The sequence below is a fragment of the Ambystoma mexicanum genome, chromosome 9 (genome assembly GCF_040938575.1).
Source record: "Ambystoma mexicanum isolate Mex_15411 chromosome 9, UKY_AmexF1_1, whole genome shotgun sequence".
Lineage (NCBI taxonomy): Eukaryota > Metazoa > Chordata > Amphibia > Caudata > Ambystomatidae > Ambystoma > Ambystoma mexicanum.
In genome coordinates this window covers 108,269,647-108,294,577 of record NC_090931.1, presented here as the reverse complement: position 1 = coordinate 108,294,577, position 24,931 = coordinate 108,269,647, and the positions used below count along the sequence as shown (strand labels likewise).

The window sequence follows — 24,931 nt, the reverse complement described above, 5'->3', positions numbered from 1 at the left end:
TGCATTATGGATGAGTTTGTGATAGATATTTGCTTACACTTTCCTCCCTGATTCCACTTGTATGCAATGTTATCCACAAACTGCCTCATGATAACTTGAGACTAGTCCTCATTGTTCAGACATGGGCATGACAAGTGTGGTCTAACCTCCTATACTTGTCGCTTCAGCCACCAATAAGGTAACATGCAGTCCACAACCTGTTACCACTACACAACATGCAGAGGATTTCATAGCTCATGGATCAGGGTGCATGATCAGCCTGGCTCCTGAGATCATTGAGTTTGGTTATTTAAACCTTCCCCACACTTGCACATGCATTATTTGTGAGGCTAGAAAATCAAACAACAAATCATTGCTATCAACCATGGGTCACCCCATTCTTGCACTGTTTACTGCTGCACAAATGGAGTACCTGCTCGCATGAGGACCTGAAACTTTACCTTTCCGCCCTAACCTCCATACAGCCCTCTCTTGATTGATGGAATTGACTCACTCCAACCATCCTCACCAGCTACAGGGCACCATAAACTCACTCTTCACTCCTCCTTAACTTATGACTATCCACTCCACTCTCACAGCTCATGACCTAGCAGAATAAATTGCTGCAAACCTTTCCAAAATTAGAGATTCTGCTGACCTTCATCACACTCCCTCCTCCTACATTCTGCACTCTGCCTACTCTACCATCCTCCTCTGGCTCCATCTCCCACTTTGGTTAAGCTAGTACTAAAGTCATCTCTGCTGATGAAGGCTCATCCGTATTGTGCCAATTGGACCCTCTTGCTCCTCAGCTATTCAAGCATATGTTATGTTATTTTGCACTTATATAGCGCCTTATATACCATTGGTATGGTCTGGTCTGAAGGCGCTGGTAGGTTGAACGCCCTTGGGAACCGAAGTTCAGGTCAGTATAGAGAGTAGGGAGAGTCAACAGCGCGTGTGCGCACTGGGTATATGTGCAGCTGGTGCGGTATTCGTTAATAGCTGCTTCTTAGCGGTATGTGTGGTGGTTGAGATCAGGGGTATGTGTTCGTTCTGGCAGGATTTATCCAGACTGACTGGGGCTGCATTAGGCCTGAGGAGAATGCCTGGCTGGGGGGTGTGTGACCAGCATTGTTTACTTAGTGATGGGGAGTGAGCGGGAGGTGTTGGTATGAGCACAGTTATACCGAATGGTGTCATAGTATCTCTGTGTTCTACTTGAGTGGTGGTGTAAAGAAGAGAGTAAGCGTGGGGTGTGATATGATGGGTTACATGCTCTTTCATACGTTCTCTGCATTCCGGACCATACTATGTACGTCGCGCAGTTCTATGTGCTCCAGTCCGTTCTATTCATTCCATGCGTCCGCGCTACACACTCCGGTCTGCTCGGCGCACTCATTCATTCCAGTCCGCCCCGCGCGCTCCTGACTGCCACACGCACGCACTCCTGTCTGCCCCTCGCATGCACCCTGTCTGCGCCTGTACTTCGCATTCACCCACCGTGCGCAGTCACCCGCTCCCCGCGTTCACCAGCTTTGCACACTCATCCGCTCTATGCACTCATGCTTTCCCGGCTTCAACATTAGTATGCACTCATTAGTCCCTTAGAGTCATTCGTTAATACGCAGTAATCCCGTTCTATAAATTCATTTGCTCTATACACTCATTTGCTCTATACACTCATTTGCCCTCTAGCCTCATCCGCTCTCGAGCCTCATCCGCTCTACATGCTGCTCCACTCTGCTCTACCCTACGCGCTCCTCCACTTGCTCATACGTTCTGTGCAATCATCAGTTCTACATTTGCTTCTCTGTATTTATGCCATCGTCCGCCATACGCGCTCGTCTGATCTGCATACCCAACCACTCTACATGCTCATCCGCATATCATGTTCATCCATTCTATACCTTCATCCGATCTACACACTCATTCGATCTATGTAGTCATCTGTTCCTCCAATCATGCATTCTTCCACTCAGTGCATTCAACTGTTTACACTCAACCACTCCACACACTCAGCCGCTTAACCTGTTCATCCTTCTATACACTTATCCGATGTACTTACTCATTCAATTTACACACTGATTCAATCTATATAGTCATCTGTTCTTCCATTCATCCGTTCAACATGCTTCATCCATTCTAACTAATTCATCGATGCTATTCACTTGGTTCCCTCCTCATGCATTATGTGCATATCAGCCGTTTACATCTCCTTACTGTTTCCATATGATTTATTCTTATTATCCACTTCACTGTTTTCATCTACTTTCCTCGTTTAATTCTGTTTGTCTTTCTAGTTTATATTCGGGTTATTAGTTGTCCATTTCTCGCCTCAGGTAGTTTGTTTGGTTGGTGTCATTGAGATGCTGTTTGTCTGTTTGGGTTAGTTTGGTTACCGGTTGGTTTTAGGGAAAGAGCCAGGTTTTCAGCAGTTTGCGGAAGGATGATAAATCCTCAGTTTGGCGGATGTGCGGTGGGAGTGAGTTCCACACTGTGGGGCAAAGGCTGAGAATGATGATCCGCCTAATCTGACTGTGTTTGTCTTAGGTATGACTAGGAGGCCGGCTGAGCTTGATTTTAAGGTGCGAGAGGGGTGATAGGGTTTTAGTTTGTTTTGAAGATATTGAGGTCCGGTTTTATGCAGTGCTCGATGGGAGATGCATAAGGTTTTGAAAGTCACCCTTCGGGCTACTGGAAGCCAGTGCAGCGTCTTAAGGGCTGGGGAGATGTGGTCTCTTGGGCCGAGCGCAAGTAGCAATTTGGCTGCCGCGTTTTGTGCCCTTTGGAGTTTATTCAGTTGGCATGCGTGGAGTCTGAGGTATAGGGGGTTTGCATAGTCCAGTCTTGACATAACGATTGATTGGACCGCGGAGAGTCTGTTAGGAAAGGAGAGATATGGAAAGATGCGCCTAAGGGTTTTAAGGTGGTAGTGGCAGGATTTTGAGACATAGTTGACTTGGCGCGAGAGTGTTAGGTCAGAGTCCAGTATGCATCCTAGATTTTCACTGATTTGCAGGGTTTGGTGAGCTGCCCATGGCGGGTGGCCAGGGTGGTGGTTGCGGAAGATGCTCGGAGTTGCCACATGCCATGATTTCAGTTTTGGAGGGGTTTAACAAGAGGTGGCTTTGGGTCATCCAGAGTTCTATATCGAGGAGGCAGGAGGCCAGGTCAGGTCGGGAGTTGGGATTTGAGTTCATTAATTTTAGAATTAGTTGAGTGTCGTCGGCATAGTTGTAACATAGGATGTTGTATGAACGAACTATTGGAGGGAGGGTGATCAAGTAGAGATTGAACAGGAGTGCAGAAAGGGAAAATGCCCCTTGTGGGACTCCCGTGTCGAATGGTCGGGCTTGGGAGGTATAGGTGGAGAGTATCGTTATGTGCTACCTATCTTTGAGGAATGAAGCTATCCATTTAAGAGCGGTTCCACGAATTCCTAGGGAGTGGAGGCGATCTAGGAGGATTGAGTGATTGATTGTGTCAAAAGCGGCGGATAGGTCAAGAAGGATCAGTGCTGCGCATCCCGCGGACTCTACCGTCATTTTAAGGTCATCCCAGATTGAGGTTAGGGTGGTTTTGGTTCTGTGACGGGCTCTGAAACCTGATTGTGAAGGGTCTAGGAGATTGTTGGCTTCGACAAAGGCATTTAGTTGGGAGTAGGCGGTTCGGTCAATGACTTTTGCAAGGAATCTGGTGTTTGAGATGGGGCGGTAGTTTTTGGGCTGGAGAAGGTAGAGTGGCCTCTCACCTAGCTGAACACTTCAACCTGTTCTTCGACTGCACTTACTTTACCTCTATTTTCAAAACTGTCAGTCATCCCTCTCCTAAATAGCAAGTGGCTGACCTAAACATACCAGCTAACTTTCTGAAGTACTCGAAAGTGCTTGAAACGGTTGTGTTCAACCGTCTTCTACATTTCTTAGATGTCCACATCTTTCGAGACTCCAAACACGCAGGCTTTCGCTCCTGTCATTCCACGGAAACTGTTGTCGTGAATGTTACCAACTTCTTTGCCTCTGCTAAGCACTACTAATTCTCCTTGACCGGTCTGCCGCCTTTGACGCTGTTGAGCAAACTGATCTCCTTAATATTCTTTCTACTTGGGTTTCGCGATTGAGCCCTTGCCTGGATTGAAATTGAATTCTACCTGGCCAAGTTGTCTCTTGGGCAACAACACCTTTCAACTCACTCCTTTAACTGTTGGCGTTCCACATGGATCTCTCTTGGGTACTCTCAACTTTGCACTCAACACCTCTGCTCTTGGGGCACTAATCACCTCCTTTGGGTTCTCGTAGCATCTCTTCACATACAACACCCACATCTTTTCTTTTCTTAACCTCTCCTCTGATCTCTCTATAAACATTTCGAACTGTCTCTCTGCCACTAAATTTTGTATGGCTTTGCACTCTGATGTTAAACTGTACCAAGACAGAGGTATGCCTGTCCAGTTCCCACCTGATGCTCGCTCCTTTTTTCATATAGAAACCTATGCGTCGTCTTTCACTCTTCTCACACCATCATTCATCTCAAAAACTGCAACGGAGGCTCGCTTCAACCTCCTTAATATTAGGAGCATCATGCACCACCTTCCTTTCAGCACTGCAAAGCATCTCTTAACCACTCTTGTCTTCTCTAAACTGGACTACTGTGCCGGCATCCTCTTTGGTCTCCCCAACTATGCTGTCTGTTCTCTTGACAAGAGGACTGTCTTTGGACTCCTTCACCTCACACCTACTTCCTTGTATCATCACCAGGCTGGATGGCTGGTGATGCAAAACAGGGCCAGATTTCAATTTCTTTTCCTGGTTCACAAATCTATCCATAGTAAGGCATCACTGTATCCATCCTCTAGCCAACTCTACTACGCTTCATGTAATTTCCGCTCTGCCTCCTCTAATTCATATGTGGCACCTCTCCCTCCCTGTGCTTACTCTTGTTCTGCTCTTTTTCTCGCTCCACTTGCATGGAATTAATTCCCCCCGACATCAGAGAAACTGTACACACTGATTTTTTTTCTTAAAACCATACTAAAATCCTACCTCCTCGCCTCAGTTAGCCTCTTAACCTACTTCTCATCTGCGTTCTAGCTAAGATGTTTCCCTCGCCTCTAACCTGCCTGTGACCCTCACTTTGTATGCTCCACTCTAGCACTTCATCCATCATGGTCACATCCCTAACACTCCTTGCTGCGCCACCTACCTGCACTTAAAAATGTCTAATGTTGGTTGTCCTTAATTTATGTATGTCCACCCATGTATTGTCCTTGGTGACTTTTCCATTTACTTCCCTCCAAAACCTGGTCGGAATGTCCCTCAAAATCACCCTATTTAAGAAGCTCACTGATTCCCTTCAAACTTTCCCCATCAGTTATGATTTCTTATCTATTGTGTTATTTTGTGATCAAGAGCCATTCTTCCTCCCTGTATATAAATAATTACATGTTTTGAACTCCGGCTCCAGTGATGCCTCAACATTGGCTATGCTAGCTAGGATTCATGGGAGTTGTAGTCCAAAACATCTGTAGATGCAAAGTTTGCTGGTGCCTGGACTAGTCCAATTGTGGGTCATGCAAAGGACTGGGTAGGATTTCTTTTAACATGACGATGAGGAAGTGATGATTATTTTTGGGAAATCCATCCCTTTTACTCATTGGTTGAGAGAGACTGTAATAGAAAATATGCCTAATTTCTTATCTTTGTGGACAGGCATGGGGTGCACACCCATTGTCCGTGTTTAGGTGACTGTGAGGTGTTGATATGTCTGTGCCGAAGCAGAGTACCTCCATTTTTTATGTGGTAAGATAAAGACATTCTCTTTCACAGTCTTAAGTGAGGCTGTTTTGGGTATGGGAATTGTATCCATAGTTGCAGCCACAGTGAAAGGAGTATTGGGTATAGTCCGTGTCTGCTTTCTGAGGCAGAGGATGTATGTGGCTTCCAAGTTTTCTGCCAAAAGTTTTAAGTAGCAGGGAAAAGCCAAGGAGAAGGGGAAAGACTGGGGATAATGGAATCTAACGTGGATTTGAAGGTGCCCAAGTTGGCATATCCTGATCTCTCCTTTTATGAAAGATTTGATCCAGATAAACGGAATCGAGGCAGATGAGCATGCGCTGTGTATTAATGTTGAGGGATTTTAGCTGTTTTTCCTGAATGTAAAGAGCTTCTCCCTTCCCTAAAGCCCTGTTGGAGATCATGGAAGAGGGTGACCCTTCTAGAGTAAGATGAGAGTTTTGAGGTTGACGCTTTATCGAGGATCTTCCTTTGAATGGCATGTTGCAGAAAGGGCAAAAGGTAGCTGGGTCGAGATGGTTGGTGTTGAGGTTTTTGATGAAGAGCTGGTGGAGTGCTTCAGTGATGAGGTCAGCAGTGTTGTCTGCAAGATCTGCTGTCGGTTGAGCCGCTGGGCAGGCATGGCAACTAAGGTCTGAAGGCCTTTATTTGTTTAGTTGATTTTCAGCATTTTGACTATGGATATCGGAAGAAGGGAAGGAGGCAAGGACGGTAAGCTTTCGATGCAGGCTGGGAGAGTGGATGCAGGCAAATTACTGGTTTAGTTTATTGAAATTCAGAATGTGCCACATTTAGTTTTTGGGAGTAGGTGTTGCGTGTGTTGGGATGGTGGGCTCATTGATGATTTGGCTGGGCAAGTTAGTGCTTCCTAGATCTTGACGGGTTAATTTCCACACACTGCTCCATCACTTCTCATCTAACCTTAACTTGTCTTCGTTCATCTATTGATCTTTGCTAGACCTGGTATCTCTCCTTGGCTACTCTCTGCAGCACGTATCCCCTCGTATTATGCCACCTTTCACCATACAATACGTGACTCTTGTCCTTGTCTAGACTTATTGAGATGAGGGTGTGCAGCGGTGACGCACTTTCATGCCTAAGTAAAGCGGCTTTCTGTGCCTTTTGTTGCACAGCGGACGTCACTTCTCGTCGGCTCCCATTATCTTTTTGAAGTTCTGCCAGTCCAGATTTTTGACGTGAGGCCCGTCTATTTATAGCCAAGGCTGGTGCCTTATTTAAATAGAAAATGTGCGGAGGTAGGGGCCGGCTCTAGGACTAGTCCCAGTGTTGGCTGAATGCCTTTTTTCGGCCTTTGTGATGCACGGCTGACCCCTCGTTCATGGGGTGCACGGGTGCGAATAGGAGTGATGTCGCCATCTTTCTTTGCAGAGCCTCCGCTACAGTGAAAAGGCTGCCTGCCACCCACCCACCCGTGCTTTCCCAAAGATCTATGTCCTTAATTAAAATCCGAGACCAGCTGTTTCTCATCCAGTACAGCAACACCACTGCATCGTCCCCCTTCCGCCCGATACACTGTCCGGGAGCATGTGCTTCTAACTAGTTGGCCCGATGGGGATAGAGGCAATTGCTGTAGCAGACGAGTTTGGAATAAGAAACCTCGAGCCCTTATGCTGCAGAGGTGCGCGCGAGCCACTGTCTCACAGTTCTTGGAGGGCATAGGTGCATGCTTTTCAAATATAAGAGAATATAGTTTGTTGCAGTGCTAATGTTGCTTAATTTGGTGCTCATTGTGTCGTGCATTTTGGACTTGGAGAAGGCAAGCGCCCAGAACATGATTTTTGACAGGGGCGGGGGGGCAGCTGGGGTGATTGTACGTGCAACCTTTTAACCTGGAGGAGGATCACCGGGAGTGACCTCGCAGAAAGGTATGAGACACGTCCTACGATGACTCGCCGGCTGGGCCCTTTTTTCAATTCTTTCGCTGTGTTTTTCCATAACTAAAACGAAGGTTTTAAATGTTATCTTGGGCAACCTTCCATACCATCCTTTTCCCCGTGTGTGTACCATTGGAAAAGTGGAGCCTGAATATTCGTGGGCATGCCACCAATAGGAGCAGTCCAGCCCAACCTGCTAGGTCACGTTCTCGCTCTCCACGAAAGCACAAGCGACCCTAGACTCGTTTCACCTTTATTGGATATAATCCGTGAAGTACAACTTTATTCCCTGCAGCAAAGTGATCAAGGACCCACTTCTGAGCGTAACCTTTCTCGCAGAGAGACGACTTCAAGGCAAGGCGGGACGGGTGCAAGGATTTGTCATTGTTCTGCTGCTTGTGGCCGTGTTCTCAAGGCTACTGGCCTCCATGCCGAAACATGCTTGCCCTCGTTTGTGTTTCTGTGTAGAGGACCTGGTATGATGGCACAGACTGGGCTGGGCTCATTCGTGGAGGGATCAAGAACTTGTTGCATATGCATGTGCCACTGGAAGAAGAGAGGAATGTTAGTGGGATGGAGAGGCATGTAGACGCCAAGTCTCCGAGTCCTGGGCGTTGGTGTGATTCTGGGTGGGTAGTAGTGGGAACACTGGAGTGTGGCTTATCCAAAAGGGATCCCTCAAGATCGATCTGTTGAAGTCACTGCTGCTATGATCTAGTTAGCATCTGTGCTGGGTACAGTTGAGGTGGACGTGTGAGCAGTGATGTTGCTCCATTAATCTGGTTTGTAGGCAGCATACTGCCGTGTGCAATGTTTGACTGGTACTAGTGGAATGTGGAAAGAGAAGAAGGCTCCACGTCTTTTAGTGGCGCAATGGAAATGGTTAATTGAGGGAACATTTTAGTTCAGAATTGATTGGTATGGTGCTGGAATATTAAGTTGCTGTCACTGCTGTTGAAGGTTCTTGCTGTTCAGCTTTCATTAAAGCTCGCAGGGAGACTCGTAGTTTTGGGTTCACATGTTGTGTGTAAGCCCCTGGTATGTTTGCAACTGTATCACGAGTCAATTTAAAGGTCGGGGTCGGACTTTACCGAATGAGTCCGATATTCAATAACCCATTTAAAACTAAATTTCAGGTGTGTGGCAATCTGTTTTCTTTACCTAATCAGTGCAATTACTGAAATTAAGTATAGTATAGCTAATGCACCTGACGCAATCTACCCCATAGATGGTTCCAGGGGTTTGGTGCAACACTTACCTTAATTTAGATATCATCCAGTGACTTCAGAAAATTATGTCAATTAGCAATTGAGTGTATTTTTTTTTTATAGGCATGCAAGTAGAGTCTTGAGCAAACGGTGGGATACAGCGTGTGGGAGTTTTGTGTTGTAAATTGCTGTCATAGCCTCAGAAAACAGGGTTGCTTCCATCCATTCAACGGTTTGGAGGTTCTCAGCCATCACAGTCTACCTGTATCACTCCCAGTGAACCTCTGAATTAAACTCAACCGCATGATGTTGAGACAAGCAGAAAACTTGTTTGTTCTGTACCACATTCAGCCCTTCACACAGACTCCTTATACATAGTACTTCTACCCTTCACTTGTATAGTGCTTTCAAACCATTTTCAGTGCTATGCAAACAATCGCACATTCCCTGCTTTATCTGCTCCTGTCCTTTATAAATGACTGCTGAGAGATCACCTGTTTCTTGAAGCTTGGCACTGTTGTGCCACTGAAGGCGAGTACTGGCTGTCTCCATGGGTGACATGTGTGAGGAGGAGAATGTCTGATGAAATCCACTGCCGTGTGCATGTCTCACAAGGTGACGCTGCAATGCAGTGTTTCCACTTCCTGGGCTTATTGCTTTCCTCCCCTTTGAAGTACAGGTGAAGCAGCTTTAGGGGCGCTGTACAGTAACAAGTGGACTCCTAGTTTGCACTGCACATTGACGGTACACGTGTTTATCCATGTGGAAGGAAATGGTGGTGCTGAAGTCATACTGCTTTTACTCTTGCTTCCCCTTTCCTCCATACTGTATGGGCATCCCTTCCAAGGGACGGGAGACGGAACCTTTGTCACCAGAAAAACCTTCTTCCCTCTTTAAATTTAGAGGCACACAGGGGCGCGGCCCCGGAAGCATGAGCTGCCCTGACACTGCCCTCCGGCGCCACACCTCAGTCCCCATTTCCGTGTCGACAGGAACAGGCCGCGGATACTTCTTTGTCTTTTTTGTCATTCATGTCCTCGGGCTTCACGCTCCTCCCCAGCGCATGTCGACTTCTACAGGGTTCAGCGCAGGTGTCTATCATGCAACAGGCTCTTCCCAAATTCAGACCCCCACGCCCTCTGCCTACGTTGCCTTGGCCCTGACCACGGTTGGCACTCATGTTCGCTGTGTGACTCGCTGTCCTCGAAGACGCTGAAGAACAGACTCTCCAGGAGGAGGGAGCTCTTCCAGAGGTCGTCTCCAGAGGATCTCAAGAACTTGATGAAGCATCCAACCAGGCCCAAGGTAGGGCCAATATTTTCCAGCGCACCCCGCAAGGGAGAATCCTTCCCAGGGACTCTCCCGTGCAAGAGGAACCGGCCAGGTCCTTCTACTGGCACGTGCACCGAGGCTGCCACAGCTACTGGCCTTCGGGTCGACGGGTCCTCGGATCCTCCCGGGCGCAGTGTTGAGGGATCGGAAGGTTCTTGTACCATGTCTACACCCGAGGGGCTAAGCTCTTTAACTGGCACCATGGCAGAGGGGCTACACCCTAATACCGGCAATACGTCAGAGGGGGCGCCTAAACGCAGCTCTATCGACCTCCGGGTGGAGGATAATAAACCTATAGGGCCAAGGCCCGAGGAGCAGGGTAGGCCTCGTGATCCAGACGCAAGAGTCTTGGACGAGGCCGGGCCAAGCAACACGTCGCAGGCACGTGGCATGCAGCTCGACAAAATGGCTGCTGCGCCAGAAATGGGCACCCGTCCAACGCCACTAATTCAGCGAAGAACAAGTGTCATGGTGGGACTGGCCCTAACCAGGTACGTGGCCTACAGTCTATCCTTCATTTGCGCAGTTAACTTTTCCTTGTGTCCATATGGACCGGGTACGCAGCGGCTGCAGCAGCCCCTGCTACCCCATTGGTACCCCCTGCCACCTCTTTGGCCAGTGAGGAGGTGCTCTTCGAGAAGTTTCTCAGACTCATGAGGTCTCCTCAGATGGGGGGGGTTTATCATCAAAGACCCAGTCAGGGAGGTCCTCCCTACCATGCTAGAGGCACCACAGATGCCTTCATAGGGCCCCCAGGCCCCGGTGCAGCTGCCTCCCCAGCCTCCGGCACCATCTAACCCTCCTCATCCAGATCTGCATGATACGGATGAGGAGGAGGATCCGGACATGCCGTCCTCAGCCAGGGCCTTCCATGAACATCTTGCTTGCCTGGCGGAGTACCTGGGCCTCCCCAACCCAAGGTCGAACATCCGGCAGAGGGAGTTTTGTCTGAAGTCCTCACAAGACGCCCCTCTGCCAACACAGGGATTGCACTGCAAACCGATGTAGTCTCCCTGTCCAAGAAGGGTTGGCTTAAGCCCCACTCGGTCCAGACGGTCAGTCGACGCCTGGACGCCAAATACAGGCAGATGGAGTGGGATACACTCTTGCTCTCGACCCATCCTCGGCCACACTTCTCAGTGATCACTGCGGCATCACTATACTCCAAGCCTCAGTCTTCCTCCTCCGCGGTGCTGCTAGGCAAGGAGGAGAAGATCTACTCCAACGCCTCCTTGCACCTGTGTCAGGCCAACGCAGATGCCATGCTGGCTGCCGCCAACCAACAGTTATGGAGGGAAATTGTGGAATTCCTCCCGGAACTGCCCACCCAATGCCAATCACGCTTTAAGGCGGGGCTAGCAGAAGCCAAGCTCGTGGCGCATGACCTCATGGAATCCACAGTGGCTCATATCGATACCTCAGGCCATGCCATCTGTATTGCCAGCCTGGCTCTGGGCAACAAAATTCAACCCGGATGTCCAGGAGCGCATTCTAGATCTACCGTTCGAGGGGGTGGGGGGAGACCTCTTCCACTCTATGGATGAAGATCTGGACAAAAAGAACAGCTCTCAAACGGCAAAGTCTTTATCAATCCTTACTAAGACCACGCCCAAATCGTACACCCAATCTCAGCAGCGCTCGGAGAAGGGCCGTACATATGGAGGGTTCCGCAGCTTCCAGGAACGCAGATCCTGGCAGCCGGACCGCTCGCCGTCTCAGAACCGTCAGACAACAAAAAAGGGGGGAGAGGGTAAGGGCTTTTTCCAGTCCCCCTCCTCAGCCTCTGAGGGAAAGAAGGCATGACACGCCCCTTCAGGTCCACATGTCTCCCCTCCACTCCCACGGGTTGGGAAAGCAACTCTTTTGGAGCGAGCCAGGCAATGGTGGAAGTTCCAGCCTCCCAGCGAGGCTTTTGGCTTTGACTCCAGGATTTTACATTCAGAAGAAGAACCAGGTGGGCCTGAGAGTTGTGCTGGACCTTTCCACCCTAAACCTCTCCTTAACCCTGCAAAAATTCAAGATGGTTACGCGAGCTTTTATAGCTGAGACATTGGACAAAGGAGACTGGATGTGCTCCCTGGACCTGAAGGACGTGTCCCTACATGTCCCTATTTGGCAGCCCTATCGTTTTTTCCTACGGTTCAGGATCATGGGCTACCATTTCCAATACAAAGTACTCCCTTTTGGCCTCAACTTAGCCCCAGGGTCTTAACCAGACTCATGAACGCTGTGGCGGCCCTCCTCAGAATGCAGGGCCTCCACATCTACCCATACCTCGACGACTGGCTCGTTGGGGCTACATCTCCGAAAGCGGTTCACCACTCTTCCCATGCCCTTATGAACACAATGCATAACCTGAGCTTCTCGCTCAACCTCAAGAAGTCACAGCTGCTCCCTACGCAGACTCTGACATTTGTGGGACTCATTTGGGACACATGCTCCGAGAGGGTTTTCCCGTCGGAAGATGAGATCTCGCCCATCAAGAGGGCCACCGCCCACTTTCTCAGCAGAGGGGGGACCTCGGCATGGTGGTGCCAACATCTCTTGGGTCTACTAGCGGCGGTTCTGTTACCCGTGCCGCACACAAGACTAAGGATGAGAAGGATTCAGCTTCACTTTGTGGCCTCATGGAGTCCGGAGCGGGGCTCGCAATCTGAGATGATCCACGTTCCTCCATCTCTGCACCCGGACCTAACTTTGTGGTCCATGGACTGCAACCTACGGATGGGTAAGCCCTTATGGCTCCCCTCCCCGCAGGCCACCATCATCACAGACTCCTCGCTCGAGGGCTGGGGAGCCACCCTGGATGATCTCTCGGTCCACAGCACCTGGACTCGGCAGGAGCTGGAATACCACGTCAATTGGTTGGATCTGAATGCCATCTGGCTAGCACTCAGAGCATTCCTACCACTTCTCAAAGGCAAGGTTGTCCTCATCCAGACAGACAACTCAACAAACATGTACTACATCAACAAGCAGGGAGGCACCATATCCCCTCCTCTGTGCAGACTGGCGATCAATATGTAGGAATGGGCCTTGGTAAATGAAATCTTCCTCTCGGCAGTCCACCTCCCGGGGGAATCCAACCTGGAAGCGGACAGGCTCAGCAGGCTGGGAGCAGATAATTACGAGTGGCAGCTAAACGACCTTGTTGTTCAGGAGATTTTCAACAAGTGGGGTCACCCCCAAGTGGATCTCTTTGCTACCTGGCACAACAAGAAGTGCCCCCAGTTCGCATCCTGGCAGGGTCAGGGCCCCGGCTCGCTGAGCGACGCATTTCGCCTCCAGTGGACCGGCATGAAGGCCTATGCCTTTCTGCCAACTCCCCTGATCCACAGGGTAATTTGCAAGATCAAGGAGTCGCACCGACTCCATCATTCTGATTGCTCTGTGGTGGCCGTCCATAATTGGAAGTAACTATTTCCAGAACCTGGGGCTGCGCAGGTGAGTGGGCTGCATAGGGGAAGGGGAACGAGGTGTGGCATTCCAGTGGAGACTCTGCCTGGGCCAGTGCTTCCAAGGATACGGTGAAGGCTGCGTAGAGATGCAGTGTGCCAGCATGAAATGCGGGCGGCTACTTGTAGATGCAGCTTGTGCTCCTGGTCTCCCCATTGGCAAGCTGTCTCCCGCGGGTGCTAACATATAATGCAATCATAGTCATAGAGCAAAGCAAGCTCTGGGGGCTAACTACGGTGTATGGTAATGCAGTAAATTTGTAGCTGTACCGACTGGATGCAACTATTGATCACTGATTTTTGTAAACCTTTCACTTTTTGTAAACATCAGCCTTGTACATTCATTGTATAAGAGGAAAGAATGTAAGAGATTAAGCTAAGTGGATGGTGAAGCTGGGCAGAATAGGTGGAATAGTGTAGTTTGTGGCCATCTTGCTTTCAGGGTCGCTGGTATAAAGCAACAGGATGATGAGATAGATTGTCAAGGAGTTTGGGATCCGCTCATGGGTTGAACACCAGTTGCCCAATGAATGCAATCTGCAGGTCACAAAACTAGGTTTGCCATTAAAGGCATTTGGCCGTGTGAAAATGTGCATTTTCAAAAGTGTTCACTCGTCAATGTGATGCATCTTCCCCTACAAAATGAAGTATATTTGACACTACGGGGCTCGTGTTCAATAGAGCTGTTACATGAATGCAAGGCATAAGTCTTGAGCACGGCTTAACGCCTTGCATTCATGCGACGGCTCATTTTCAGTCATTTGTATGGTGGAGAGTGGGTGCGGAAAGCAAATTGTGTTTTCGCAGCTCCCTTCCTCTCCGCCATACAAATGCTCCAGCATGGATTTTCATGCCAGCGCTAATGCTGGAAATCCCTTTGGGGTCTGCCTGCCTTATGCACAAGTTGTTAACCCATGTTTTAATGGTACTTGATTTATCGACTTTATGATGGAAGGCTAATTGGACACTGCCGTCTGGTTTGAATTTGCAAAGTACAGGCTACGCCCATATCTCAGAGCAGTGCTTTACACGCGTAGTTGTCCACTGTGAGGAGTCGGAAATGTGAGGCGGACAACTTTGTGAAGGTTTTTCAAAAGATGCCATTTAATTAAACTCAAAAGTTTGCTAAATGCCTCTCTATCCCTGACCTAGCATTGATTTGCCTACCTATAAAATAAGCTAAAGAAAACACTGTAACAAAAGAATTCTGTTCCTCACATTTGTACAGGCAATAAACACTAGGTAATGCATAGCAGAACAAACATGACAAAACGGTTATCTGCAAGATCTGGTGACTTTTCTTCTTTGTAATCTGAATGAATTCCCCTTCCCCAGATTTAATCAGGATTTCAATCAACAGTTCAAAAGAATAAGGAAATCCTGCATTTTAACAAATTTCAAATAGATTTTCTCTTCCGCCAGTAAGTTTCCCTCTTGGGATTAACCAACAGTTCAAAAATGTTCAGCAAGTCTTTTTGCCTCTCCACTGGTAATAGTTCCACACAACTACTTCTTAGCAAGGATGAGGCGTACTTCCAATCCACAGTGCATCAATATCAGCACATTATTTCTCTCAGGATGATTCTGCAACAGTTCATAATGTACTCATCAGTAATTACTCCTTTACATCAAAAGGGTGTATTTCCACAGTCTATGTCAACAGATTACTTTTGTCAGGATGCTCAGTTCATAATGCACAGCCTTCAATAGTGTTGTTTAGTTAGGATCCTTCTACAAGAATGAATTGTGAGCTTTGATAGTCTTGTCACTTCAACACTTTTAATAGTACCACAGTACTTCAATGAGTTCCGCTTGGTCCACTCACCTGCTAGGCCTATATACTACAAGGTCCCTTGGCCTGGTGTACTCTCCTGCCAGACAATATGAAACTACTACTAACGGTACCACTTTGGCACAGTTCTTTTTCCAACAACTTATAAAGTATTTGACTTTCCAAAACCTCAGTCTTGAGTGCTTCTTCTGGTAAAACATGAGACACATTGGTGCTGTTTGTCCCACAATTTTAACTGCCACATGCAATGCAGGTTATGCTCTTCTCCTCCTGAACACCTTCTGTCAGAAGGGCAGCCTTCCTGCCACTCTTGTTCTCCTACTCTGGTTTTAACCAAATGCTGATACTGGGGTGCTCCCACTCCCTTTGACTTAGGCCATGCTTATTCAGGTCAGTTATTTCTAATGCCTACTTTTCCCTTTTACAATAGGGTCCATACACCGCTGGTTGCTTAACTGCCCCTTATGACTTTGGCAATATTGGTTCTCTTCAACTAGATTCGTTATCGCCCTCTTTTGGCTTTGGGAATAGTTTTTTACTGTGGGTCTTAGAAATAATGCCCTTGAGTGTTGTTGGCAATTATTCTGACCTTTAAATTCACAATTCCTCTACCACCTTCCGTCCTTCATATCAGCCTAACATGCAGAATAAATATCTTTCAGCTTTACACCAGTTCGATACACATAGGATTTATTGTTCTGCCACTTTCTTTCTTATTAGTTTGATATTCAAAATGCCATAGTTCAGTCAGCGGGCAGTAACAGAGTGCACCGGGTTTACAGTATTCAAGTGCACTCACCGGGTTTGGCTTGCACGTCCGCTCGCTCTGCTGCCGTCGGGTTCTCTGCTTCTTCTGCTTCGGGTATACTGGAAAACTGCTTAGCTCGGTTTTCTTCCGTGCTTTTCAAAATTGGAGCGTTTCTTGCTCCACAGGCTTTCAGGTCCTCGCATGCCACCTGAGCCTGTCTTGCCTTGGGGATAGTGTTCCCACTTCACACTTGCCGTTACAGGATCTCTGCTAACATGATCCTCGGGGGGGCGGAGGGGGGCAATTTTACACAACGCTTGCCGCTGCGCAACCTCTGCAAACCGAGTCCCTGAAGGAGGAGACACTTGCAGAACCGGCATTCATACAGCAATTGTTGACGGTCCCGACGGATCTGCTTTCCATCACCTGCAATCTTGATATGGAGTCACAGCAAGTACTCCACCTTCCCCTACTGCTGCTACTCTCTATGGCCTTCATCTGAGGGTGCTTTTAATGCCTCGGTCTCCCTCAGGTGTGGGTCATTAACCTTAATGGTCTTCAACCTGTAGTTCAGAGCCTGTGCAGCCCTCTTCTGCGTCCAAATAGTTTTGTCATTGTGGGACTTGTGTTGAATTCACTCCTTTTAAGAAAATAATCGTTACAAACTTTATTTTGAATGGATTGTGTCCTCCCACGTATTCCTCACCTTGTGATAATTCGTTATCTCCAGCTTCGCTGCTTTGGAAAAAAAAAATTCTCGGCAGAGGACGCTGTGCTCGAGGTCGTGGCGTCGATTGTCCCTCGACGGGCTCAGTACCGTGTCGACGTCACCGATGGTATAAATAGCTCGAGCCGTGCCCGTTGCTTCAGTTCCGTTTTTCCGGTCGCTTCGCTATCGAGAACAGCGCGCTTCTATTTTCTGTGAAAGAAAATGTCATCTTCAACGCCTTCGACACCCAGGACTGGGTTCAAGAAGTGTGCAGATTGTGGGTCTAAGATGTCGATCACCGATCCCCACCGGATTTGTCTCTGGTGTCTCAGTTCCAGTCACCGAACCGACGACTGTGGGTCCTGCCAGTCTATGACCGAGAAAGCTCCTCATGAGAGGAGAGGTAAACTGTCGGTGGGGAGGGAGGCTTCAAAGAAGGCTACGTCAAAAAGACACAAGAAAGCGACTGATTCTAAGGAATCGGATCGCCATAGGCACTCAAAGAGATCTCGATCTAGGAGTAGATCGAGACACACTTCGTCATCATCGAAAAAAATGAAGAGGAGACATAGATCTCCATCATCTTCTTCAGAGTCGACCGAAGAAATTCGTTGTCCGACTAAATCGGATTCTCCCAGTAAGTGGGAAGAATTCCGCAAAAAGATGATGGAGGTTGTCGAGAATGCGGCCCTGACCCCCTCGAAAGACCCTCAAAATAGCCATACCCCTAAAGTCGCTCCATTGGACGACAAAGGGAAGTCCAAGGCTACCATGGCAAAGACCGGTAGCGTTGAGGAATCCAAAAAAACTCGAGTCGACGTAAAACCGTCAGACTCTTCGAGAGTCGAGCACTTCTCCAGTGCCATACAAGGAACATAAATCGTCGAAGACTTCGACGACTTCGTTGACGCCTTCGACGTCGATAATTTCGACTCCAAAGCCAAAGACATCCTCGACGCCATTATCGGAAGTCCTCTTCGAACACCCCTTCGACAACTTCGGAGGATTTGCCAATTCCTTCGAAGCAGATGGAAGAGGAAGAAAGGAGAGTCACTCCTTTGCCCAGGTCAGACTTTTTCAAATCTATGTCAGCAATCTATGAAGAGTCTGCTTCAGAAGAAAGCGAGGTTACTCCTTTGGGAGTTACTTATGGAACTTATTGACCAGGAATCTAGAATGAGAGACCTGAGTGATACTCTACATTCTGCCAGTGGAGTTGACACATCCCCAGAATTAGAGTTCGCCAAACCTGATCCTGCAATGCTGGGTACAGGGGTCTTATGACCAGGGTAGTTGAATATATGGGTTGAACCCATTTTTGAACAAGATGACATGACGGATATAATCGTCAAGGGACCTCAGAAAGATCCTGTTCTCCCTTTTCACAGGGCCCTTCAAAGGACTGTGGAGAAAAACTGGGAGAAACCAGAGACTATTGCTGCTGCAGATAGCACTTTTCCAAGAAAATATAGACCAGCTGGAACGGATCCTGAATATTTGAATAAACATCCAACTCCAGAGAGTTTAGTCATTCAGGCAGCATCTACTTCAAAACAAACTGCTTATCCAACTATCCCTCCAGATAGGATAAAAAAATGGATGCCTGGGCACGTAAAGTACTCACGTCAGGCAGTATGTCACCTGTACCCTAGCCAGGTTTACCCATACCCTGTGGGACTGTATTTCGGCGGCGGTTGATCATATTCCGGAAGGCGAGGAAAGGGAAGGCTTCCTGAATATAGCCAAAGACGGGAAGGAGGCAATGGGGGAATGTCTCCAGTCTGGACTGGATACTGATGATAGTATCAGCAGATCCATGGCTGCAAGCGTTGTGCTACGCAGATTTGCGTGGTTGAGGAAGTCTGGGTTTGCACCAGACATGCAAGTTAGACTCCTCAACATGCCCTTTGATGGCTCGAGGCTCTTTGGCAGAAAGGCTGATGAAAGCCTAGAAAAACTTCAAACCTCGAAAGCGGCAGCTAAATCACTTAGCACCTCTTTGCGCCAGCCTCTAAAACCCTATTCCGGCTCATCTTCCTGGATGGGTCGTTCTTTTCGATACTACTCCTCTTTTGGTAGAGGAAGAGGACGGGCTTCTCAAAGGGGCAAAAGAAACTTCCCTTGTGGAGCACGAGGAAGAGGTGCAAAATCAGCCTCAGGAGCGGCATCTGTACCCTCAGCCACTCCTGCAGCCGCCTCCAAATCCCTCTGGGGCCTTGTTACACAAAACACCAGTGGGAGGCAGGATCTCTCAACATCTGAAGGAATGGCGGGGCATTACCTCAGATGCTTGGGCATTCGAAACAGTAGCCCAAGGTTACTGTCTCCCCTTTCTAAAAAGGCCTCAATCATCCACCGGGAGCCAACTCCGCCAAAATTCCGGATCCGCTCCTGTTGCAGGAAATTTTAACCCTGCTAGAGAAAGGTGCCATAGAACTGGTACCTGTAGCGGAGAGGAACAGGGGTTGGTACTCTCCATATTTTCTCATCCCAAAAAAGGACAGAGGACTGAGACCCATCTTGGACTTCAGAAACTTGAACAAGTTCCTCAGCAAGGACAAGTTCAAGTTCAAGATGGTGACTCTTTCTCAGATCCTTCAGGCTCTCCAACTCCAAGATTGGTTGGTATCATTGGACCTTCAGGATGCTTACTTTAATGTGCCAATCCATCCAAAGCACAGAAAGTACCTGAGGTTTGCGATTGGCAATTCTCATTATCAGTTTCGAGTTCTGCCATTCGGGTTGAACTCCACCCCGAGGGTTTTCACCAAACTGTTGGCGGTTGTGGCAGCAAGTTTCAGGAGAGGGGGGTATTCACATATATCCCTACTTGGATGACTGGTTGATCAGAGCAAGTTCTCCAGAACAAGCTCAGGAACATCTTTCGATCACCTGCCATTTCCTCCACAAATTGGGCTTCTCCCTCAAAGTCCCACATGATACCATCCCAGAAGCTCCAGTTTATCGGAGCAGTCTTGGACACTTTCTCTGGAAAAGCCTCGCCTCTCGAAGTGAGAGCTCTCCACATCCAGCAGATGGTAACGAAGTTCCAGAATGCCCAACGTCTACCGGCCTTTGATTTTCTCAGGTTGCTCGGCCTCATGGTATCCTGCATTTTCCTAGTACCAGAGGCCAGGTTGGGAATGAGATCTCTTCAATGGGCACTCAGAACTCAGTGGTCCCAGTTCTCAGGGAATATGTCGGATCTTCTGCAAGTCCCGAGCGCAGTTGCTCAGGATCTTCTATGGTGGGCTTGCAACGACAACATTCTCAAGAGAGAGTCTTTTTGGCAACCATGGCCGGAGATAACCGTAGTGACGGACGCCTCACTCACGGGGTGGGGAGCACACACCAACGATCTGACAATCCGCGGTCGTTGGTCTCCATCGGAGTCCAAACTACACAACCTTTTGGAGCCGAGGGTAATCAGACTAGCTCTGAAGGCCTTTCTGCCCTCTGTACAGGGAAAGAATGTCCTGATAATGATGGACAACACGGTGGCCATGTACTACCTCAACAAAAGAGGAGTAGTGTCACTACCACTGTGCAGAGAGGCAATGCAGCTATGGTTCTGGACAATACAAGAAGGAATCTCTATCGGCAATTCACCTAGCCGGAGAGAAGAACACAGCGGCGGACGCTCTGAGTAGGCAGAGCACGGTCTCTCACGAGTGGGAGCTAGCTCAGGAAGTCCTTCTGGAGATCTTCGCCCTTTGGGGAACCCCTCAAGTGGATCTGTTCGCCACCGCGATCAACCGGAAGTGCGATCAGTACTGCTCAAGGGAATTTCCTCAAAGAGGAGCTCTGGGAGACGCATTCGTAGTGGAGTGGAAGTCTCCACTGCTGTACGCGTTTCCCCCAGCCCCTGTGATTCCTCAAGTAATCAGGAGGTTGAGAAAGTTCAGGAAAACCATGATCGTAATTGCCCCAGATTGGGCCAGGAGAACGTGGTACCCGGACCTTCTAGACATGTCCATCTGCCCTCCAATACGTCTTCCGCAAAGAGAGGATCTTCTCTCGCAAGAGGAAGGTCGGGTTCTCCATCCAGAGGTCAAGACACTGGATTGGGATCTTCCGGATGACGTAATGGAAATCTTGCTTTCGGCCAGAAGACCAGCAACAAAATCTTTGTACCAATGTCGCTGGAACAGGTTTAGTAACTGGTGCAAAGACAAGGATGTGGACCCTTTTCATTGTGGCACCCCAATGGTGCTTTCTTTTCTGCTACATCTAGCTAATCTGGGGCTCCAGATCGGAACAATCAAAGGATACCTTGCTGCACTGTCCATTTTCAAGCGCTCCTCGGAAGAGGTTTCATATTTCAAAATACTGTTAATAATTCAATGCTTAAAAGGGCTTACTAATGTATACCCTACAGTACCTTTTCATGTACCAACTTGGGATTTAAATTTAGTACTAAAATTCTTGACTTGCATACCTTTTGAGCCTCTGCATTCATGTCCATTGAGGCTTTAACTTTAAAAACTGTCCTTGTGGCCCTATCATCAGCCCGCAGGGTTAGCGAACTTCAGGCTCTCTCATGCAAACCACCATATACTATTTTTTTATAAGGATAAGGTAGTCCTTAAAGTTAAACCTTCGTTCTTGCCAAAAGTAGTCTCGGACTTCCATTTGTCACAAAAAATAGTACTAACAACTTTTTATCCTCCTCCTCATCTGGGCAAGGAAGAGGAGAGATTACACAGACTAGATCCCAAGAGGGCTCTTAGTTTTTACATCTCAAGGATGGCTAAATTGAGACAAGATGACCAACTATTTGTGGGTTATATTGGTCATAAATTAGGCTTATCCATAACAAAACAGACCATTTCCCGCTGGATCATATTAGCCATAGTTGAATGCTACAAATTAGCTGGAAAAGAACCACCACGTGGGCTTTGTGCCCATTCTACAAGGGGAATGGCTACTTCTGCGGCTCTAAAGAGGGGAGTCCCGGCAGCTGCAACCTGGAAAACAATGCATACTTTTGTTAGACATTATTGTTTGGATACTGCCTCCTATAATGAGGGTTTATTTGCCAAGGCAGTTCTGCATTCTGTCCACGAAAACTGAAATTAGTACTCCCGCCTCCAAAATTGATACTGCTATGGGAGCCTATCACAAGATGAGGAATACGTGGGAGGACACAATCCATTCGAAGAACAAGTTACTTACTAACTGTAACGTTCTTTCGACGATGTTCCTCCCACGTATTCCTCATCGACCCTCCCATCCTACTCCACAGTACAGTTTTACGTTTCTTACGTTTCTTACACTTTCCTCTCACGAAGAATGTATCTGTCAGGGGGCACGCCTGGGTGTTCCTCCTAGATATATTTCATCGAAAAAACAGAACTGAAGCAATGGGCGCGGCTCGAGCTATTTATACCATCGGTGACGTCGACACGGTACGGAGTCTGTCGAGGGACAATCAACGCCACGACCTTGAGCACAGCCCCCTCTGCCGAGGAATTTTTTTCCAAAGCAGCGAACCTGGAGATAACGAATTATCACAAGGTGAGGAATACGTGGGAGGAACATCCAGTCGAAAGAACTTTACAGTTGGTAAGTAACTTGTTCTTCTATCCTTAAGCCCTTTTTAAAGGGAGTATTTGTAAGGTTTTACTTAATGGTTTTGCTCTTTAGTGAAACTATCACTTTCAGAAGCCAATATAGTAATATTCAAAGATTCATCTTTCATATTCCCCTTTTGAACATGGAGTTCTCACCTCTACAATTATGCTTAACCTTGGGGGAGTAAGAACAGTTTTTACCTTCATTAGGACAATTCGCTTTGGGAAAGAAAAACTTCTTCTGGAAACAGGACATTACAGACTCAGCATTACTGACACTTCCTCTGAGGAAGAAAATACTACGTCTCTTCCCAACTGAGTCCTACCGTTCCCTTGCAGATCTTCTTCTCCTCACAGATGATCCTCCTGGCTAACACCACCCCCCATGGTCCGGATCAGGTAACTGCTGCATTCCCAGCCCACCTGGGAGGAGACTTTAGGTAGGGTTTTTGTGAGGACTCTGTAGGATTCATCACACCACCCTTGGTTCAATGCAGGGCTTTTTTCCCCCCCATGGACGTATCCTTGTTGCAGCCTTCCAGGCTTTAATACATTGAAGATGCTTATACAGTAATGACATGTATTTATATAGCGCCTTAATCCAAAGCGCTTTGCAGAGCACATATTTACATACAAACCACCCCCCCCCAAACGAAACTGGTAGGGCCATAAGCGATATGCACCGCGCTCTGTCACAAGAATGGCGCACAGAATATGGCAATCATCCCCCATCGGTGGGGAACTGGCGAGAAGCTCGGGCGGGGCTGCTCCCATTGGCGGCAGTACCTGGCTAGTTTGCATATGGCTGGCCTCCATTTGCAGTGGCGCCGACAGGCTAAAAAATGGTGTGGAATTTTGCCTAGAACAGTGCCAGTGGTTGAGATTAATTCAAAACTTTCCACCCATCATTTTTTGGTTATAGAGGGACTATTGGGTGCATGACTTGTGGTTTAAGAAAGCTAATGGAGTTTCAGTCCCATGTTTATGCCTGCTCATAACTATTTGTTGCGACTTCATCGCACCTAGAATCACTTGTGTGCAGGCGCGTTATAAATGCCATATATCATATATGCACAAATGTGGGCGTGTCCGATGACTGAATAAGTATGCCCTGACTCCGAAAGATCATTATTCGGGACTTGTGGTATACCTAAAGTATTGGAGGTGTTCGACCTGAGCTCACCACATTTGGTAGAGGTATTGGAGCGCCTTGCTTGGTTAGAAAGGGTTTAAATGTCAGACTTCTCTAACCATTTCAATTAATTCCAGTAGACTGCCATGGCACACTATAATCAAATGCCTCCAAAAGATCAAGGTAAGGGATGGATGTGCAATCAGCAGCAAATGATGGGAGGTGGCCCACCACCCAAGGACTGCTTCAGGGCTGCGCGTGAAGTGGAAGCTATATTTCATAGGTTTGTAAGCAAGGCAAACTTTCACATGTCCTTGGGTTGCAGCTGTACTGAGTTCTTGAGCTGGCTTGCAGCTGACTGTTATAATTTAGCAGGCAATGCGTGTAATCAATCAGAAAAATGTTAGCACTTTCATGTCTTGTTTTCAGTACTTGGAGCTTCCTGGGGGCACAAAAAACATTAGAAAGACTATTGATGAGGCAGGTTTTGCTGCTTACGGAAACACAATGTTTGCCTTGAATTAGAGTAGCTGTCCAAGCTAGTGAGTGGAGTCCCCAAAACCTTTTGGAACTGGTATCGGACTCTCCAGGGTTCAATATTTAATCTTGGCGAGTCGTGGCTGATACCTTCATCCAACAGCTTCGCTCCATTAATCACTGTCGTACAGTTTCCCATCATAGAGGGGAACATCTGGGAGAAAGGATTCAGGCAAGGATTCTTTGCACCAATCTTGAATGTTTAACTCTTCACACTCTTAATGGGTTGCTGCAGCACTCGGCAGGCTGGATGTTAAAAAATTATTTGGTGCAAACTGACTTTCTGTATAGTCGCTGTGTCTGGTCCCTGGGTGGGCAGAAAACAATTGGCATTTTCAGCTGTCCATGTCTGTTTGTAATGTGACCTTAACACCCTACCTTTTGGGTCATTACCATTGTATCCCTGACTGTTATTTATTCTACTTGTAGATCCCAGAGGAATGTGACTGTCCCGATGAGCCAGTACATGAAGATGAGGGGTTCATGGGCATGGCCCCACTATTGCAGGCCCATCATGCCATGGAACGAGTAGAGGAGTTTATGTGCAAGGTAAGAATCTGATGTGTCGTCTCGTCTTAAAGGAATGTCATGTAATTTTATTTGCCTTCTAAAAGGTGTTGATTTGATTCTGTTTACATGGGCCATATTCCCAGCTGGAAAAGTCTTCGCCTTTTTGCCTGCAGTGCATAGAAGAGCAAGCTGAAATTCTCCAGCATTGGATCTTTCATGGATTCACATGCTTAGAATATTCCCCGTCGTCAGACTGGGAACCCTCG

General features: G+C 47.8%; 1 protein-coding gene across 8 annotated transcripts in view; it reads left to right on the top strand.

The window, feature by feature from the left end:
- LOC138487712 (adiponectin receptor protein 2-like) overlaps positions 1-24,931 on the top strand; it is a 1,243,553-nt gene that overhangs the window by 201,242 nt on the left and 1,017,380 nt on the right. For 3 of the 8 annotated variants that reach the window (XM_069614255.1, XM_069614256.1, XM_069614257.1), the window contains one exon: positions 24,585-24,704. The exons of the other annotated variants lie outside the window; for them this stretch is intronic. In XM_069614255.1, coding sequence (XP_069470356.1) covers positions 24,585-24,704 — 120 coding nt within the window. The remainder of the gene's footprint in view (positions 1-24,584; positions 24,705-24,931) is intronic. 8 annotated transcript variants of the gene reach the window in all.